We start from the raw sequence: 15,850 nt of genomic DNA, 5'->3' as shown, positions 1-15,850 counted from the left end.
TATATCACATCCATGTTAGAGAATCATCTAAATTATGGCTATATATATATTAAAACAACAAAGCTAACATATATATATAGCTATAAAATGCTTTGATGAGCTAGGGGATACTTACATGTAGCTTTCCATGAAGCTTGAAGTCACTCTCACTCCAGGCCGCTGATCGAGATTTCAAGGACCGTGACAGGGCACCAGCCCCAGGAAGTGCAGCCATGCGTGACGTTCCGGGAACTGAGGATAGCTGACCTAAAAGGTCAAATTCACATCAGAAACAAATATTTTAAAATATCATGTCCTCATTTCATATTTTAAAAAACCTTATACAAAAGACATGTCATTTGGTATTTTTTTTAAAAACTAAAATACATTATTTGAGGACAAAATAACAATTAAGATCTTAATTAATTTCTTATTATGTCTTACCTGAAATTTACTGATAAATTTAATGGAAGAACACTGTATATGTCTAAATTTATAGAAAATGATTATGAAATAAAGGAATTTGACTTTTTTGTTCTAATTGAAGGGATACTGCATACGTGTGCAAACATATATTACTTGTCAAACACCCTCGGAATCATTCTTACCAACTACTGATCTCTAATTATTTTCTACTCTTTTGTGATTTTGTATTAGTTCTCTAATTCAAGAATAAATTCAAATCCTCCTCTTTCTATCTCCCCACAAAAGATAGGGAGGAAATCAAGACAAAATCCCCTTCAAATTGATGCTGAGCTTGGCCAGAGAGGGAGATGCGAAATCTCCACGATTCGTGACATTTCAGAGACAAAAGCATTATGCCATGCAGAAGCAATGCTGCTAGATTAGAATGGCCTGGTGGCTGTATTTTCAGAGTAAAAAAGCAATCACCGTTAAAGAGTTCATGCCATTCCTATGAATAAGACTGTTTTAGTAACGCTGAGGAAATTGAAATAAAAATTAATTCATATCAGATAACATAGATTGATTTTATCTACCATTTCCTGTATGATATATAAGAAAGATGAAAGCCATATAACTAAGATAATATCAGGTTATATAACACACTTCATAGATAGAAATGTTGTGCTTGTACCTAAAAAGTAGTGGAGATAATATACCAAAACATTTATTATACATGTGGGAAGGGTAACATGATTATATACATTGCATCTCACGTATCATACAAATTGTGCAGGCACAATTCTAGAGGCTGGCAGCTCCAAATGTTAAAAGAAATGAAGTTTAAAAATAACAATATTTTAAACTAAAATAGCTCTTCCTGTCTACTTAAATCATTCTGGTGCTGTTTTTATTTTTCAATTCAATTATGATCTAATTCAGTGAAAGCAGGTAGGAGTTTTCTCCTCCTCGTCTTATATCTCAAAGCTCCCTTAAAACTTTTTTGAATTTTAAAATTTTAATTTTTTTCTCCTAAAGTGTTACTGGACCTCAGAAAAGCAAGGGTTAAGGTTATTCAAACTAGAACTACAATTCTTTGTGGATGGCAAATTTTACTTATCTGATTTTAACTCTGTTTAAAAAAAATGAAAGAAATATTGACTTCTACGTCACTGTTTCCCTGGCATGCATGAAAAGTTGATAAAAAATATTGGGATTTTGAATATCATAAAGCGCAGTATATGTATGGTCAACCAAAAAAAAAAATATAAAGAAGCACTGACGTCAAATCACAAACATCATGCATGCAGAAAATAAAAACTTAAATTCGCTCTAAATCATGCCATCGCTGTATAAGCATGCAATCAAAATTCACCACGACAAACATGTGCTATCACATTATGGTACTAGACACTGCATCAATAATACTTATACATGTATATACATGTATATAATTGAATGAAATACCAGTATACATGATGTTTGAATGAATATAATGTTTAAGTCATAGATAACTGGAGATATGTTTTGGTAATTAATAGTGTCATTTTTAATTTTCAGATCTCTACAGGAATGAAATCTAAAATTTGTTTCCGAGCAAAAATTATGTATACCCCCACCCTCCATCCCAAGACCTAGTCTCCCAATCCTGACCTTCTTTTCTTCTTTCGATCATCTTGCCCATTTTACATACAAATTTTAGTCAATGACAGCCCATACAATGTGCATCCATTATCCATACTTTGTTCTCAGGTCACTCTATCGTATAAGATATGGACAACTAATGATTACATTACCCGCATTTTTTTTCTCTCCTCTGAATATATATAGAAAACATATCGCGATTATAACCAGCTTTCTATCACTATCCCCAATGACAGATGGTCAGAGGTAAATGACATTATTAGCCCTTTATAATCACAAGTCTCCTATAAACTCTTCATCACTGCTTTGACCTCCTCATCAACCCCCGTTCTCATCAGTTATAGTTCACTGACAACTGATGTCATAGCCCCTTAAGATGGTCTTAACTTTCTCACACAAGTTTCATGATTTTGCGTCCCATAAACAAAATCATTTAATGACATTAAGATTGTGTAATAAACAGTACCATTTAATTTCAAAATTCCATTAAAAGATTCAGATTTCAAAAATTAACCTTTGCTAATCCCACTATCCTGTCTTCCCAATGTAATGTTCATTCAAGCTACAAAATCTGAGAGGTTCCATGATAGATATGAGGCCCATGGGCCTTCATGGTCACCTGAGTATCATTAGAGTCTTAGGAAAAAATCACATTGGCTATATTTGAAGCTGGAATACCTGATGTGTGTGACAACTATTTTACAGCCTGGTGAGGAATCAGTAATCATTATCTAATTCATATGTCTCCTTCAACTTCAGGAGAGAGAAAACAAGTTATACTGTATTACAAATTTCTATACAAGACAATCTTCAAGTCCAGAGGTTAAGAAGATTTTTGAAAATTGCATTGATTTTGTCCACATCCTTTAAGCCCCAGGGACGTAGGGCCCATGAACTTCAAAATGTTGCTTCCCTGTTACCCATAGATGCAATTAACCAAAATTAGTTGAAAATATTCAAATGTTTACAACTGATGGACAACATACATCTGCTCAACCAATAAAAATTCAGAATACATGTACGCATAAGGAATACAGAAACACATGTATGGTAATGTCATAATATGTTCATTTTAGGCATCATCAGAGGCTCATGGACAGACTTGCTTCACTAGGTAAGAATAGCCTCCATGAACTTAATAATTAGACATTATTAAATTAATTAAACAATGACAATTAAGATTTTTAAGAATTTTTAATACTTACCATCAAAATTGATGTGAGAGGGTGCAGATTTGCGAGACTTGGCACTAGAGGCACTAGTGTTAAGTTTATTGTAGGGGTTGTTATAGTGACGGAAGAAGTATGGACTAGGAACTATAGGGCGATTATGTGTAGAGTCGACAGGCACTGTACGCGGGCGCTGGGAATTACCCTCAGAAAAGTTGGCCATGATTTCGGCTTGGTTTGGATTTCTATAACTCCTACAAAATAAAAATTTCATAAAAGACATAAAATAACATTCATTTTTTTTTTAAATATAATTTTATAGACAATACCAAACTGGAAGCTTTTATCAGTTTGTTGTACATTTAATTACTCCTTCAAGACATTTATTTCAAACAGACAAATGTCAAAATGTAAAATAGAAATATTTTAAAATTATTTTTTCTAATGCATGATAAAAGCTTCCATTATTTTTTTTTTTAAAGTGTGAGAACAATATACCTATATTTACACATATGGTATTTTGAAATCATAAGGAATCTAGAAAATTCAGATTCCTATTCTAGAATATCAAAACAACACAGAAAACCCAACCCTGCAATTCAGAACCAGATGACAAGAAAGGAAATGATGTACCGGTATTCCATGCCTTCCCACCACCTGCTGGTAATTTTTTAAAATTTTATTCATCACAAAATAGAGTGCAAAGTCAGTACCAGTCATCTATAGGGCTCTGCTACCATTGGACCGTGCAGACCTGTAACCATGACAACAAAGCTGTGCGCAACCAAGCACCAATCACAGCCCGAGTTACCTGTAATTGATTTCACTGGAAGTCTCCATGATGACAACTTGATAAGGAAAATGCCAAAATAATGAAATGATCACAAACATGAGTGCACGTTCAGCTTAGAGAAATGGTCAAAGGGAAGTAACTCTTATTCACACAACAAAAACTATCTACTACAAAGAAGAATGGCCCAAGTTTCTACTACACAGGTTGAGTGAAGCTAAGAGAGATGCTGCGCGCCGAGTTAGCGCTCCGATACACGACGTGACCCCTCTTAATGGTGGAGGAGGTTCCAGGGCGAGTCTTGGGGGTGTTAGGGGGTCGAATCGGACATGAGTAGGGCTGCCTAGAGACGGAGGAGTGAATGCTGTTAATAAATGAAGGAAACGTTATGTTAAGGAGATTAATTAATACATGTGTATAGAAATATCCAAAGATGTAATAAAATAAGACAAAGTTAGATCAAATACAAATACACTGGCAATTTCTCTTAATAAAGACTATCAACATGTATATAACTATCTATATTTATTTAAATGAAATACCGTAAACATACTTTTTTCCAGGAAGTCAAAATTCTGGGGAATAATAATTTCTGTTGAATATGCCGGTAGAAAATAATCTAATAATAATTTTTTTAGATATCTGTAGATTTCTTAATTATACTTTCAATACTTTCAATACATTGAGACAAACTTTCGCAGAAATTTGTGACCATACACGTGCACCAGAGTAGCGTAGGAAGTAAATTATTATCGGATGGAAAAATGTACATCTACAGTATTTCATTCTTACATTTTATACAGAAACAAGAGTCTCTATGTCTACAATAGCTATATATACCTGACGGTAAATCCCGTGCTGAATTGTGAAGGTTCCCGTTGGAGAGTAGAATGCTGTTTTCTGTATGGAAATAGAGACTGGAGAGATTCCACATTACCCTGCAATAAAGATGAGGCCATAATGAATCTGCATTGTGAGTAAAGGAATAAATATGTCTTATAACAGCAAAATCTTCACCATTCATATTTCTAACAAAAATTAATTGACACATATGCAAGGTCACTATGTATGGCCATTATTTATGATCCATTGGACATTCCTTAATAACTTCTTTGGGATCAATCCAACAAACTGTAGGTATGCAGAAAATACTTGCTTGCTTAAAGTTATTCCTTTTAAGTATTTTGATGCAGATTAATGATCCTTAAAGTCAAAATTAAAAGTTTCAATTTTTTGCACTGTAAATTCATATCTCATTTAGGATATCATATCCCCAAAAAAGTTTTTATTTCACATCTGGGTAATTAATATTATAATAGTTCCAACCTGTACCAAAGAGACAAAATGTTATTATGACCTATTTTTAATTACTGACCTTGTTGTTACCTATTTTTTTTGCTCTCTTTTTTAACTTTTTTTTTGGACCTTGACATGACCTAGTTTTGTTGACCTTGCTATGACCTAGTTATTTTCTCTGACCTTGATTATGACTATTTTTGCTGACCTTGTTACCCACTTTTAGCTGACCTTGATATGGCCTATTTCTGCTGACCTTGCTATGACCTAGTTAGTTTTGTTGACCTTGATTATGACCTATTTATACTGACCTTGATTATGACCTATATTTACTGACCTTGCAGACTTTCTTGAAGCACTCCTCCAGGCCCACTGCCTCCTCCTCCTTTGCTGAGATTCGGTTGACCTCTTCAGCAAGAGTGTCCACCATTTGCGGGATTCCGTCTGGGTGATCCATGGAGAAACTCATCAGTCCTGACAAGTTTTCTGACCGTGTCACTCCATTATTCACCACCACTGTATAGTTGCGAGGGTTTGTTCTACAAAGAGGGTCATCATATTATTTAACATGAAAAATGGATGAACTGTTGGCCATTCCGTGCCTTAATTTAAATTTTCACAACTGTCTTATTTAAAAAAAAATTGATTCATTGATTCATGTTTCAATCAAATACAGGTATGAAGTGGCAGTTGTAAAATATTTGAGAAAATTCAAAGCCAAGACAATTTCAAACCATTACAGGGCAAATGTGGAAACATATACAGATTAATGATTTTTTTTTTTAATTTTAATGCACATTTTGAATGTGAAATGTAATGAATAATCAATCATTCATTGTGTAACAAATTTGTGTAAGAAATTTTATGAATCTTTCTCTGAATCCTGAAATTTTTCTTAAATTATGGACATGATTTGTTCCTGAGACTATATCTTAGACAATTATGTGTTAGTAGTTTTTAGGTTTTTGTTTTTATATTTTTTTTATCATGTTGTAAGTATATTGAAATTACTTGATTAAGTCATAAAACTGGTTCCTATCCACTGCTTTTCCTGGGCCCCATTTTCTGGCTGCCGCAGTCCTGGGGCTTAAATCTGCTGGGGGCAGGATCTCGGGGGCACCTAAGGCTTTCCTCCTCTAAAAATAACACACAACAGAGATATTAAAAATAATCTTTGATTTTAATATTATGTCCATTAAAGATGATTGTGTGGGGTAAGGACTCTAAACAAGATATATTTCAGAATGAAGATGAATGAAGGAATTTTCTAACAATATTCAGGAAAATGAGAAAAATAGAATCAGAAAAATTAGGTCAAGGACAAAGAGGGTGTCAATTAAGGTAACTAAATGAGGTGCAAGTGAATTACTACAATTGAACTAAGACATTTGTTTGATAAACAAAAACATGATGAACACCTATATAATAATGTACATGTATATATCCCAGGGACTGTTATAGTAGCTGGGCATCAAGATCAGAATATTACTGCAGATGAATATCTATATTTGAAATAGATCCTTTTTTGTCTTAATATTTATACTGTATCAATAAAAACATGCAAATAACAAATCTATCAACATTAGTGATGAAAAACTAGGGAATGAAAAAAAAAACAAGAGGCCCATGGGCCACATCGCTCACCTGAATCTTCTTTACCAGATTTCCCCCTTAATACATAATGCATCCCCACCCTACCCAACTGATCATAATTTAGACATTTGAAATCTACACTACCCCATGATCCTTCCATGTGCACATAAGTTTCAGCTTTTCTGGCCCAGTGGTTCTTGAGAAGAAGATTTTCAAAGATTTTTCCTATATATTTCTATGTAAAACTTTGATTCCCCATTGTGGCCCCGCCCTTCCCCCGAGGGTCATGATTTTAACAATTTACATGCAAATTTCAGCTTTTCTGGCCCTGTGGTTCTTGAACAAAGATTTTTCTATATATTTCTATGTAAAACTTTGATTCCCCAGTGGCCCCGCCCTTCCCCCGGGGGTCATGATTTTAACAATTTAGAATCTACACTACCCTAGGAAAAAAAAAAGAAGATTTTTTAATGACCCAACCCTATTTTTGTCTTTTCTTGATTATCTCCCCTTGTGAGGGGACTTGGCCCTTTATTTTAACAATTTTTCAAAAATTTATTTGGTCAAAAAAGTGGTTCATAAAAGTTTACTGTGATCAGAAAAGCAGTTAATGTGTTAAATTTTGAAAAATTTAAAAAATCATAAAACTCCAGTTAATGTGTTAATTTCAATATACAACAAATGAAATCCCCTCATGCACACCATCACCTTTCATTCATTTAAATAAAAAAAATTCATTTATCAATATTATTTCAAGTCTTATATATGCTTAATTTCTAAATGCAACGTATCTTATGTGTGTGCAAACTCATAAGAATAATACTTGCTTTTGCTCATGCATAATAAACTGAGACTGTACTGACTACTATTACAGTATTTGTCTCGATCTCTTTAAGTCAAAGGTCAAAATTCTTGGTTTCTGAAGGCAGGTCTTGTGAAAAGCAATACACTTGTGAAGTATGAAAGTCTTATTGCCAACCATTTAAAATATTATAGTCAAGGTTAAAGTTTTCAAAAATCATGGCAAAAGTTTATTAATGTTTTACAAATGTAGAATAAAAGTATACCAGTAGGTCAAAGGTCAAGGACATAATGCAAAAATGTTGGTACCTAAAGGAAGGATACAAAAACTCTGTATCTATCGCCAACTGTTCTAATGTTATAGACAGGCTAATTTATAAAGTACTTGTGTTTGCACAGAAAACAGTTAGATAGACTAAAATACTATATGTTTCTGAATTTTTGATTAGGTGTATTCAAATGAATCAGGCCTATACACAGAAAAAAAAATGCTCAGAAATGCTCTACTGATCTTGAATCATACATGTATATTAGCCAAAAAAATTGTTGTAAATTTATTTGTTTTTTTATCTATATACCTGTATTATAGTTGAATAAAAAATCCGTTTTTTAGTAAAAACATGCATGCAAAATTTAGGGTAAAATCATGCAAGCCAATAAAAGGGGATGCAAATATTGTACCTCCTCTGGGTCTAAGGCTGAATGTGACCGCCTAGCGCTCTACAAAAGGGAAAGAATCAGCACTGCTAAGATGAAACTACCAACATCGAAACATGGTTAGAGACTCAACACTAAGACAATGTTACCGTAAATATCCATCCAATCAGAATTTATCATTTTATTTGGAGAAATAATATGTTACACAAAAAAAAAAATCAGTGTCCAAAACAAAATTTTATAATTTCTTTGGAGGAATATCTTTCACACTGTTGACTTTGCTTTACATTTAGGTGGTGCAGAATTAAAAGCAAGATTTTATGATATTACTTTTATATTGCCTCCATATTTTAACTGCATGAAAGGAATTTTAGTGGTGAAAGGTATCTCTTATAATGTGATAATAATGGTCAATCTTTATATTGAAAATCTTGCATGGACATTTTGAATTTCATAAAAAATAATTTCATGTACTATAATTTCCTTGTCAGTTATGTTCATAATTATTTCGTTATCATCTGACATTTAAAATTAAATTCCTTTGTGAAATTTTTCCATGGCATTCAAATGAAAATGTTAATTATTACATCAATGAGGCTTAGAATTGAAATAAAATAAATTACAATAAATTTAAACAGCTAGGTTTTACACAGCTTTCAGTCTCTGATTGGCTTTAATCACTAGACCCCTCCTAGTCTCTTGGTTTTATTCTTTAAATGACATCAATATCCCCCTTCCTTTTTCCAGTCATTAAGATTTATAACCTTGAGTGGTTGTCCTACAAAGCCTCTCTTCTCTTCTTTAATGCGTAACTGTTCCACCATTTTCTGTAATTTAAAGATTATAATCATAAAACTGCATGTCAAAATACAGAAACCCACATACATGTCAAAATACAGAAACCCACATACATGTTCAAATACAGAAACCTACATAAATTAGCATGCTCAAAGAAGATCGGGGAACATGATGAGCATTTTAAAAAGTCTATAGTATATCTGAAACTATATACCGGTATAAAGCTTTCTGCACACTATGTTTGCCCATCTCCTTTAGTGCAATTCTCATCTTCTATTGTATGTACTGTACAGAATCAATTTAATCTCTTAATGTAACAAGTTTCATTGAAATCTGACAAAAACTTAGGCATTGTAGCATCCTTTAAAAAAAATCTAACTACAATTACAGTATTTTACGATACCATCCCTACGCAATTTATCAAGGCTTAAATTTAATATTGAAATTACACCAAAACTACAAATATCATTTTACATAATTGTTTATATGCAAAGACAATTTCAACAGACATATTATGCCTAATAAAGCTAAAACCACTGCTTTTAAAGATGCTTTCTAATTTGTTTTGATTATTATATGATATTTAAAGACATTTCAATTTCAATATTTATTATCCATAAATTATACAAGTATATAATACCATTTTAACATCTAAGTTGTGCTGATTGGAAAATCACTTTAAAACAGGAAAAAATTTAATAAATGGATTTCTAATCAAAGTATTAATATTCTATCTTTTATAACAGCCCCCCCCCTCCCCACTTACGTATCGTCTCTGCTCTGTGGGGGTCCTAATCCTCTGGGACATTCCTCTCCCCCGGGCTATGACAGGGACGTTAGGTGACCTTGAAGCTGGAGGTTTAATGTTGCCTTCCTATATAACAAAAAATAAATACAATCATTTTATTTTTTATATTTGAAGCATGTAATTAATGCTGGATAAATCAAATATCATATTACTCTTTCCAGTTATATGATACATTGTACATAATTAAATGAGAAACATACATTAATCAAGAAACAGGTACATACTGTACACATATATAGAATTTAATTTTTATAATCTTAACATAATCAAAATAATTAAATCGAAACACATCTATTACAATTCGTAAACTATGCTATGTTTGAAGACTATAATTAAAGCCCCTTTAAAATTTATAAATTCACATTGTCATATCTTTATTACAGAATATAACATTCATTTTTTTTTATTAAAACTTCAATGTATTAACTTTCATAATACAGGTAACCGTAAACTGAGAACTTAGCACCAAAATATTTACAAGACAGTATCTAGCTATCATATCATTGTTGGCAAGATAGCGGTGTATTTCCTTGCCTTTTAAGTCCTGGCTGACTTTGTTCACACATATGTTAATAACAAACAAATGACAAGTTGCCAATACTGAAATGACACAGGCCTTAAAACGAAATATAAGATTTTCTTCAAAGTGACTTGAGACCTGGTAGCCTGATAAATCAAAGAGATATTTATGACACATTTATCGTGGGATTCAATGGTCATTATTGCCGTAAATAAGGCACCTGCATGTCACCAAGCAAAGATTATAGATATATATTGCACCCTGTGCACACATTTACTGAGTACCTTGACATGACATTTCTAATCTGAGTTGTAGATAATAACGGAATTGCATTTTTTGATTAGAGACACTTCAAGTACTCACAAAAATCAAATAAAAACGGTTCTTTTGTGATTTTTCATTTCAATTTTAAAATTTCTTTCCATATTAAAAGGAGGCTTGTAATGGGTTAAAAAGTCAAATTTTATCTGCTCGATTGCAAACCATTTCATTGAAAAATGAAGAACTTATTTATTTATGTAATAGATCAACATAGAAAATATGTAAAATATTTGAATGACTACTTAAAACGTCGTCCCGAATTTTAGGACTTATGAAGTTCTGATCAAATAGGTGCTCCTGACTTTACAAACACAAGACATTTAAAGAAAACACAAGTCAATAATTTGCAAATACATTTACCTAATACTTTCATATCTAGAAAAACCTGATTATGGAACCAAAATTATAATGATTAGGGGAAATTTATACTGTATCATCATTTTCATCCATCTTTTGACATATTTAACAAAATCTTAGGATAGCATACCGGTAACCAAAGCACTTAATTTGTACATGTATGCATGATCAGGAAACATTTTCCAGCTTTGTGCTAATTTGATGAAAACAGCATAAATAAATACACTCTTTATATGTATTTTTCAAAGCCTACAAACATGATGCACTACATTCTGTAAAATCACATATTTTTGTGCAGTCAAATTTTCGAGATTTTGGGGGAAAATATTGGTTTGTCGGGATTTGATTTCATTGTTGGAAAATGCTTAGTAGTAATTAATGCATTTGAAATCTTACATTTTGTGGTGGTCATAAATTCCTGGGTCTTCCCAGACCTCGAAAACAATGAAATTCAACTCCCCACGAAAATTAGTAATTTCACAGTATACCAATAGTGATTGAGATTTGCAATTTGAAATTGCCACACATACATATAATGGTAAATAGAAGATAATTTGCCTGATACATGTACTTACAAGACCCAAGTAGATTCCAGTCATATTGCGATTGTGGGACTTGCTCGGCATGGTTTTTGTGGAAAACGGCATATTCCGGGTCATAGGGAGTTCCCCTGCATTAGAAGGGTGTAAACCCCGCATCATGATTTCACTTTCCTTGATGTACCGGTACTTGGTCTACCAATGTACTGCTTACATCCTCAAAATCATTTCACTTGCCAATGGTAAAAACTCCACAAAATCTCGATGCAAAGTCTTCTATATCCAACCATTGGTTTGATCTGAGAAAAAACAGAAAAAAGAATTCAACTAATTTAAAGTAGGGCCTTTAATTTGACTATGTTCAATGTAAATATCAAATGGTTATCAAGTACTAAATGACAAAGCATTGCTTACAAAACACATAATGCCAAAACACACAGACAAATCTATGTTTTGGGATTTAATTTAAAGCTCTTACGCTTCTGGGATATCTACCCAGGCATCTCAGGGGCAGAGCTTTGTATTGAACTTATACATTTGAGTTAGGTAATATATCTACTAAAGACGGAGGGCTCAAGTATACCAAAGTTTATCAGTAATATCTCTTCATTTCAAGGTTTTTTTGTTATTGAATTTCCAGAAGAATAGAAATTGATCGGAGAATGCATTTATCGATTATACTGCAGAATGAAATGGGACAAATATCACAATGCACACCAGGGTTGCATGAATCACTGAGGTTTATCTCTCTTTGTCAAAGGATTTCTGACTAAAACAATGCTGACATTTATTATATATGGCTGGGCTGTGTCAGAATCCAGTTAGTGTAGCTCAGCTAGCCTAAGGCTACGTACTATAGCTATCTTAATGCTTCCTATTCCTATGTAGCTGCTAGGATAGCATATAACCTTCAAAATTGTAGCTTACCGATTGATTCATACCTACTACACTTTTTGGAATCTCTGACATTCTAAAAAAAATTAACCCCCTTGTTTTGAGTGCATGGTCAAATGGATTTTGTAATGTATGGATGGAGTGCCAAATAAAGATGATGTACTTGTATGTACTCGCATTATTATGGCCCAATTGACAGAAAGAAAAATGGAGTATATGTTTTTTTTAGAAAATAGATGCTGTGCTAGGTGACAAAATGGCACCTCATCTCATATTCCTCACAAATTTTTGACACATTGTCATTGGCTGCTTTTCATGCAGTCATCAAAACACAATTATTAGGCCTTACTAAGTTACTACGCACCCAAAACTGCATTTACAACAAGATTACGAAGAGAATACTTTCAAAAAAGTCATAATGTTCATAGTTCAGAAAAGAATGAAAGATCCTATTAAATAAATTTATTTCCTTAGACTATATAGCTCCCGAGATTATTTTAACCGGAATCAACTCATCTGTGAAATTAATAAAATGAATTGATCCATTAAAAGTTGAATCACCTTGATTATTGGGGGTTTATTTTTTGCTTAACAAAATAACCAAATTTATTAAAAGCTGAGGGGGGTCTACTGACTTTCTGACAGCAAAACGCCATTTAAATTCTTGTTAAATCTATATTATCTGATAATACGCTTTTCAGCTGTGTAAGTTCCAATCATTGAAAGAAAAAAAAATCACAGGAAACATTTGAACATTATTGATAGGATTTTACTCCAGATCGAGTCACCATAATATGACATATTTTTAAAAATTTCAACAAATATATATTTATAAGAGAGATGCACCACTACAACATGCTAAAAATAAAAGGACACCGAGGTCACATGATCAAATGCAAACTTATCAAAACAAGTGATATAAGTGTAACAGAAACTTTTATTTTTGGTCAAAAACATAAAAATAAAATTGAAATTTGTGCACCATCCTAAGTAGAAACCAGAATTCTGTCCCCCTGGTAGCTAGGTTATCTGTTATCTGTATACAGTGGAGAATGAATTTTCAACTAGAATTCACATTAAAAACTTTTTTCATTTTAATCAGATATATTTATTTACAAACAAGTGAACTTTTTCTTTGATAATCAAGTCCATCTTGTATTGAAAATACTAAAAGCAAACATAAGAATTTTTATCAAAACCCTTAAAATATATTAAACTGAAAATTTAGATTATCATGTTTAATCTGAATATGCGTTTCTTTTTTTTGTTGAGTATATATCTGACATTTAGTCTTAACATTCAGCCTCATGCTTTTATTTCCGTCAATGAACTCAATTTATTAGTTTTTCCTTTATCAAACAAAACAAAAACATTACAAAAATATATATATATTATTCTGTTTTATTTTACACTCTTGCTACTAAAGGTGCTTGTAATTAATGAAAATTGAATGAAATCTCATAACACATCTACCGTGTGCCTGCATGGAAAACCGAATAAAATGTGATGAATTTTATGTTCATTTTATTTTCTGCTATCAGGAAAGAGATTTATTTTATGTTGTACAGTACATATATTGTAGCTATTTTAATCACCATCATTTCCCCAGTATAATCATGATAATGCAGATCATAACTTTATTATTCATGTTTCATTCATTTTTATCTTTTCAATTCATGTGAAAAAGCAATAATATCCACATTTCAAATCCATCTAGTATTCAGATGCTACTGATGTCATTCAGTGGCATTAAAATGACAGGAGTCAAAAGTTTGCAGGCTTAAAAAAACTATTAGTGTAACGACTCCTGGTGGCTCAGGTTTTTCATCATTCCAAATGTCAACAGGAGATGATCTAAGGCAACAAATAGCTAAATCAGCTATTAAATTTTGAACAAAGACACCATTGCTTCTTAGAATGACTGCAGAATCTCAATTCTAAATTGTCTGCATTATCTGTTGTTTTCCAGGCTTTTTTCACAATTTTGATATTTTACGCTTTCCTGGTCTGTAAAAAATAAGACTGTACAAAAAAAGAGTCTGGAAAATGTAAGATATTTCGGACTACTCATGCTATACAGTACATAACACTTTTTAGTCAAATTCAGTTTTTACTTTTATTTTTTTTTTTTTGGTGTGTAATATTTATCTCCCTGAAGTAAATAGTATTTCAGGCTGTTTGTCCCAAACTGATGTATTCCCATTTTACATTTGTCTGAAGAGCAGGCGGGTGCAATATATATGAAAGTGCAACTTTATTCATGAGTATTGCAAAGTATGTTAAATTGATACTGAAAGTTAGGAAAAACCTTTGATGGTTGTACAGTTAATATAAATGATACAATCATATCTTAAGACAGTGTATTTTATCATACACATAGTTTTCATGATTATAATATACGACCCCCCCCAAAAAAAACTATCTAACATGTCAAATGTGAAACTCTATTCACAGGGTTGCATTATAATGTATAAATTGTTTATACTTAATTATTTTTCATTTCATATCATATCTTCAATAAAAAGTTTGTGTTTTGTCTGAAATCAGACTTCCATTTGTCCTCACGGAGCATTAAGCCCGTAAGTCTTGACACCTACTAAGAAGATTTGAGACTTAGGAACTTCGGGTTAACATGGTTAACTTTGGTGGCTGTTTTAGTTTACATTGTCTCCCGCCTTTTGAACATTGAATGATGAAAATGACATGCTATTCCTACATACTTCAGCAAAACATCTCTATGAAATATGGTATAAGAAAATAATAATCTGTTTACCTACCAAAATACGTCAGTAAATTTAAATCTCTATTGAAATCGGAAAATATCGTGCACTTTCTCCATAAAATGACGTCAGCTAGCAACACGACGCTTCCGAATGAAGGACGAGGGAAACCGAATGTCCCGGGTAGCAAAGTCCGAAAAAGCAAACAATGCGTTGCTAAAAGCACCGTAAAGGCACAAAACGGAAAATTTTAAAAAATTTTGAAAGGAAAAAAGATAAACTGTTATTCTGATAGCTTAAAAAATGACCCAGATAATTTCAGCATGTATAATTAAATGTATGTAGATGTGTTGATATTTTGATATTTATGTATTAGCAAAATTTGATTAAAATCTTAAAAATAAAAGGCCTGATGAAAAGACATGAATTTTGGCAGCGTCAAATTGATACCGGTGTAGAGTAAAAATGAAAATATTAATAGTTTTTATTTCGTGATATCAATAATTAAAATATTATGCATAATCATATAATATTGATATGTAAAAAATTATTTCAACTCTAA

At 32.2% G+C, this 15,850-nt stretch overlaps 1 protein-coding gene across 5 annotated transcripts in view; it reads right to left on the bottom strand.

Annotated features, from left to right (window-relative positions):
* The window catches only part of LOC134264537 (uncharacterized), a 41,709-nt gene extending 26,296 nt beyond the window's left edge, over positions 1-15,413 (bottom strand). The window contains exons 1-10 of one of the 5 annotated variants that reach the window (XM_062746829.1): positions 15,346-15,413; positions 11,711-11,973; positions 9,896-10,003; positions 9,096-9,158; positions 8,356-8,394; positions 6,292-6,416; positions 5,618-5,819; positions 4,825-4,922; positions 3,231-3,448; positions 116-246 (exon numbers count right to left, since the gene is read on the bottom strand). In XM_062746829.1, coding sequence (XP_062602813.1) covers positions 116-246; positions 3,231-3,448; positions 4,825-4,922; positions 5,618-5,819; positions 6,292-6,416; positions 8,356-8,394; positions 9,096-9,158; positions 9,896-10,003; positions 11,711-11,836 — 1,110 coding nt within the window. In that variant the 5' untranslated portion in view covers positions 11,837-11,973; positions 15,346-15,413. Of the gene's footprint in view, positions 1-115; positions 247-3,230; positions 3,449-4,824; positions 4,923-5,617; positions 5,820-6,291; positions 6,417-8,355; positions 8,395-9,095; positions 9,159-9,895; positions 10,004-11,710; positions 11,974-15,345 lie in introns of those variants that run through there. The other 4 variants (XM_062746830.1, XM_062746826.1, XM_062746828.1 and 1 more) reach the window with 4 other exon arrangements.
* Between the last annotated feature and the right edge of the window lie 437 nt (positions 15,414-15,850).

The sequence above is a fragment of the Saccostrea cucullata genome, unplaced genomic scaffold (assembly GCF_032062105.1).
Source record: "Saccostrea cucullata isolate Sc308-1 unplaced genomic scaffold, CSIRO_AGI_Scuc_v1 ctg934, whole genome shotgun sequence".
NCBI lineage: Eukaryota > Metazoa > Mollusca > Bivalvia > Ostreida > Ostreidae > Saccostrea > Saccostrea cuccullata.
The sequence above is the reverse complement of the archived record's forward strand: the minus strand, read 5'-3'. Positions and strand labels throughout refer to the sequence as shown.